Here is a 4,552-nt window from a genome sequence, read left to right on the forward strand (position 1 = left end):
CCCTCCCCTCCCGCGCTAGCCTAAGGGCCACCTTAGCAAAGCGCATCCCAGGCTGCATAGCCGCACTACCCTACCCAACCATACCACACATAAACATGACACTACCCCCGGGGTTTACACAGACGAGCCGGCGAAGCAAGAAGAGCGCCAGAAGAAAGGGCCCTAGCCGGCGGGGCCCAGCCAGGACAAAAGGAGGTCCCACAAAGCGCCTACACCGGCCGCATTTGCGGTCGGGGTAGACGACGGATGGGGCCCACCTACGAAGGCTGTCCAGGCCTACACGAGATGAGGCAGGATAAAGAGGAATAATCCCCCTCGATCCCAAATCATTGAGGCCAATTTCTAGCCATAGAATAATGGCGTATTAGTTTTTCAAGTGTCAAAATTGGCTTACCTGTATATAGCAACTCGGAGTTGATAGATATCGTTGTAATTTATGGTGAAGCAGTTAAAAATAACTCAGGTACACAAAATTGGAATTCGTTGACATTTATTTATTTAAGAATTACTTTTTCTAAACTGGTGGGCAAGATATCTCACGTAATTTTTTTTTGTTTTTTTTAATTAATTTCCATAAAGGAAAAATATCTTAATAGGCAAAATTTTTTAAACATCCTAACGGCTTTACAAACCACAAAGGCTTATTAGAACAAAGATAGTATACTAGTTGAGTCGATAGGATGTATTTTTTGAGAGAAACGAAGGTTAAGCTTGTTGCTCACAGAAAATATCTGAAGAAATCTAAAAATATTTACTGAATTCTTTAAAAATTAAATTTGATTGGCTGTAGGACTTCGGTCGATGACCATTTTGTGTATCCAATAAAATATTGAAATTTGAAAATCAAAGGAAATACAATAACCATCTTTAAACATTTTCCCGATATTATCGACATTAGAATAATTTTTACACTAGAATCACTAGATGGATCATATTAATCTTTTATTAAAAATAGAATATAATAACAGTTGTATATGATACAAAATTTTCACTTAATTTAGTTATTGCAAAATACAGTTTCAGTTTGATATATTTGTCCAAAAATTTAATTTACACATATTCTATAGTTTTGGTAAAGTTGAACTAACTATCTAACATTAGAAATTAATCACAAATTGTCATTACATGGCCCAAAAATTCAAGTTTCAAACTGTCAATCTAATCGCCAGGTCATAAGACTAGATCAATCACATTTAAATGGCACATTTGCATACAAATTTAACATCGATTTATAAAACTGACACTGATGCATAACAATACCACTTGCTATTATTACATAAATTTTTAGAGATCTAAAGTAAATCCATACAGTGTCCAAAAAAGAGTAGCTTCCTTGGGCGATTTAAATCAAGTTACCTAGATACAATTTTTCTTCCTTAAATAGTTGACTTGAAAAAAAATGTTGTCACTTGATTTTTTGAAGATAATTAAATATTAGTGAGGGGGGAGTAAATTTAAATACAGTGAGGGGGAGTTTCGTGTAGTCGGAATATGAATATGAGCTTATATTTTTCTTAAAACACCTAGTTTTTTTTTATTGGTAGATTTTGGGAAAAGCAAATAATAGTTGAAAATTACTTCCAGCAAGAGCCGGTCAAGTTTAATAGTTTTAGAATTTTCTCAAATAATTGGCTGTTCATAACAGATAACTGGAGTAAAAGAAATGAATTTATCTGGGGTACAGTGTATTTTAGCGACAGGTATACTTTTTGCAAAAAAAATAAAAAGTGGTTTCAAAAAATATTTGCATTTTCTCAAAATCTACAAAAAAAAATATGTCAAAAAAACAAAATGTTTTGCTCCTAGCAATCTCTATGTATTAAGTAAAAAAAAGTTCATATTCATATTTGGTTACCCCACGCCAAATTTCATTAAAAAGTGAGATCTTAAAATAAAAAAATTATTGAATTATTTTCACCCATTATTTTTCTTGAATTATGGACATTCTATATAGATACATATTTACATAATATAAAATAAGCTTGGAGTGACATGCCAGCTATTACATCTTTCGATAGAAATTATAATAGATATAACAACGAATCACCTGAACCCATTTGTTTGAAAGTATCGTTTCATGTATGATCAAATTCTGCATTTATTTGTTTCTTTCTAATTTAATATTAGAATTAGAAATCAATGCAAATATCCTTTTAAATAAAATTAAGCAACTAAATAGTGAGGATTTTTCCGTCAGTTATTGTAATCGATTTCTATTGTATACATTCAATTAAATCAAACAACAGGTTTAATACCTTATTAAATACAGCTTAATTTACAACAATATACAGAAAGAGTAATTGCAAAAAAAAGGAGCACTAAAAATAAAAGAATTACATTTTTGGTACGTCTTAAAAAATGCTATGCAAAAAAGCACAGACACAAAAATATGTTCTGAACAAAATCAGGAAGCCACTGAAATTTAGTTCTCGCTGATTTAAGTACCTGATTTATTGATGAAATATAAATAATTATTGACTATCTCAAATTTAAGTTTTTCCATATTTTATGTGCCTTTGATTGTTCATCAAATAAACTCTTCACCATAACAACCTGTATCAAACCTACTGCCATCATTAGTAATAACTGTAGAAAGGAATAAGTGTTCACTTTAAAGTAATTTTCTTCGGCAATATTCCTATCTCTAGCCTCTGTTGATTTAATCAAATCTTGCAAGTGACGCACTTTTGTTAAATGGTTCCTTACACTATTCACAATCTCTTGAACATCCTGAACTTTTAACTCGTATATTTGATCCAAGTTAATACCTTCAAAATCCAAGTTTTCTTCTGAACCCCACTCATTATCATCATTGCCTTCTACGATGAGTTCGAAAAATACTGTCTTTGAATTATAGGTGCTGAAAGTGTTATCAAAACAGAACTTGTAATCTCCAGTTACTGAGGCATCAGCTCGGTGTGTATTTTCGGATTTTTTGTAATCAGCTACCAAAATTCTACCAGTAGGATCAACTAAATGAAAAGTGATGTCCAGGTCTCCATGCCCACCATCAATTACTTGATAGTCCAAGTCTATAACATCTCCTTCTTTGGTCTTTTGAAAAAAACAGTCTTCTTTCCCTGGGTCTACGTTTATAGTTATTTCCCTTTCTAGTGATTGAACATAATGTATTAAAAATAACGTAGAAACAAATGTACACTGCTTCATTTTTTACTTATATGCTAAAATTTTTGGACGACGCCGGTAAACTTCAAAATATTAATTTGACATTTTTTTTTGTTCTCTTCCTTCAACCTTCAACTTGGTTAGTTTGGTTGAATTTGGTTGGTTGGATATAAGAATTCTTGGGTTGGTTATCCTTTTGCAAATCTGCACCCACAAGCCTAAAAACAATCTAGAATGCATCATCATTTGTATGCTATGTGGTCTATGGATATAACCAAATCGAATACGTCTCAACACTCTCAAGAACATATACTGGAGGCAGCGTCCCAGTGGCCGAGAGTGTAGCGGAGGTTGTAGAGAGAGATATATATATATAACGAGCGTTCAAATAAAACGTGGTCGAAGTTGGCTCTGACACATTGGACGTGGTGCGTAGCTTATAGCGACCAACTTAACCTCATTTCTCAACGAGCTGTATAGCAGCTGTCAGTTTCAATAACAAAACATGAACAAAACGGCGATACAGCGCTTTGACAGATGACGTTTAAGTTCATTTGCTATACGCTACGCCCTACGTCCAAATTTTCAGAACCAACTTAACCACGTTTTTATTTGAACGCTCGTTAGAAGGGTGTATACTATCTCTCTCTAGCAGCACACGATTGTCTGCCGTCCTCTCCCTCTATCAACGACAGAAGCAGCTGTCTAGGGCAGAACCAATCGCATACTGCTAGACAGAGATAGCAAATATATATATATACCCTTCTATACCTCTTTCTCTCTCTCTCTCTACAACCTCCGTTTCACACTCGGTCATTGGGATGCTACCTCCAGTAGTATATCGATGCTTTAGTACGAAAACATGCTATCTCAGATTTCGGTTGGAAAACATGCTAACTCAGATCTTTAAGTAAAAACATGCTATCTCAGTGTGACTAGAAATTTAAGTTATCACATTGAATGATTGAAAGCGTGCATTTATAATAGACTTATATAATATATTTTTAAAAAGGTAAGGAATGTTTATGTTCAGGTACACTGTTTATTTTATTTTTTTTATTCAACATTGTTCAATTAATTTTAGAAATTGGCCTCAATGATTTGTGATCGAGGGGGATTATCCCTCTTTATCCTGCCTCATCTCGTGTAGGCCTGGATAGCCTTCGTAGGTGGGCCCCATCCGTCGTCTACCCCGACCGCAAATGCGGCCGGTGTAGGCGCTTTGTGGGACCTCCTTTTGTCCTGGCTGGGCCCCGCCGGCTAGGGCCCTTTCTTCTGGCGCTCTTCTTGCTTCGCCGGCTCGTCTGTGTAAACCCCGGGGGTAGTGTCATGTTTATGTGTGGTATGGTTGGGTAGGGTAGTGCGGCTATGCAGCCTGGGATGCGCTTTGCTAAGGTGGCCCTTAGGCTAGCGCGGGAGGGGAGGG

At 35.5% G+C, this 4,552-nt stretch overlaps 1 protein-coding gene across 1 annotated transcript; it reads right to left on the reverse strand.

The window, feature by feature from the left end:
• Positions 1-2,230: 2,230 nt before the first annotated feature.
• Positions 2,231-3,410, reverse strand: LOC108914946 (transmembrane emp24 domain-containing protein 5). Its single transcript, XM_018720874.1, has one exon. The coding sequence runs from the start codon at positions 3,166-3,168 to the stop codon at positions 2,479-2,481; it is 690 nt and encodes a 229-aa protein (XP_018576390.1). The 5' UTR covers positions 3,169-3,410; the 3' UTR covers positions 2,231-2,478.
• Positions 3,411-4,552: the final 1,142 nt, after the last annotated feature.

This window comes from Anoplophora glabripennis, unplaced genomic scaffold (assembly GCF_000390285.2).
Source record: "Anoplophora glabripennis isolate ALB-LARVAE unplaced genomic scaffold, Agla_2.0 scaffold1075, whole genome shotgun sequence".
Taxonomy (NCBI): Eukaryota; Metazoa; Arthropoda; class Insecta; order Coleoptera; family Cerambycidae; genus Anoplophora; species Anoplophora glabripennis.

What these genes read in the sequence shown, in the direction of transcription:
- LOC108914946 (XM_018720874.1), bottom strand. Translation starts at nt 3,168, where the DNA reads ATGAAGCAGTGTACATTTGTTTCTACGTTATTTTTAATACATTATGTT.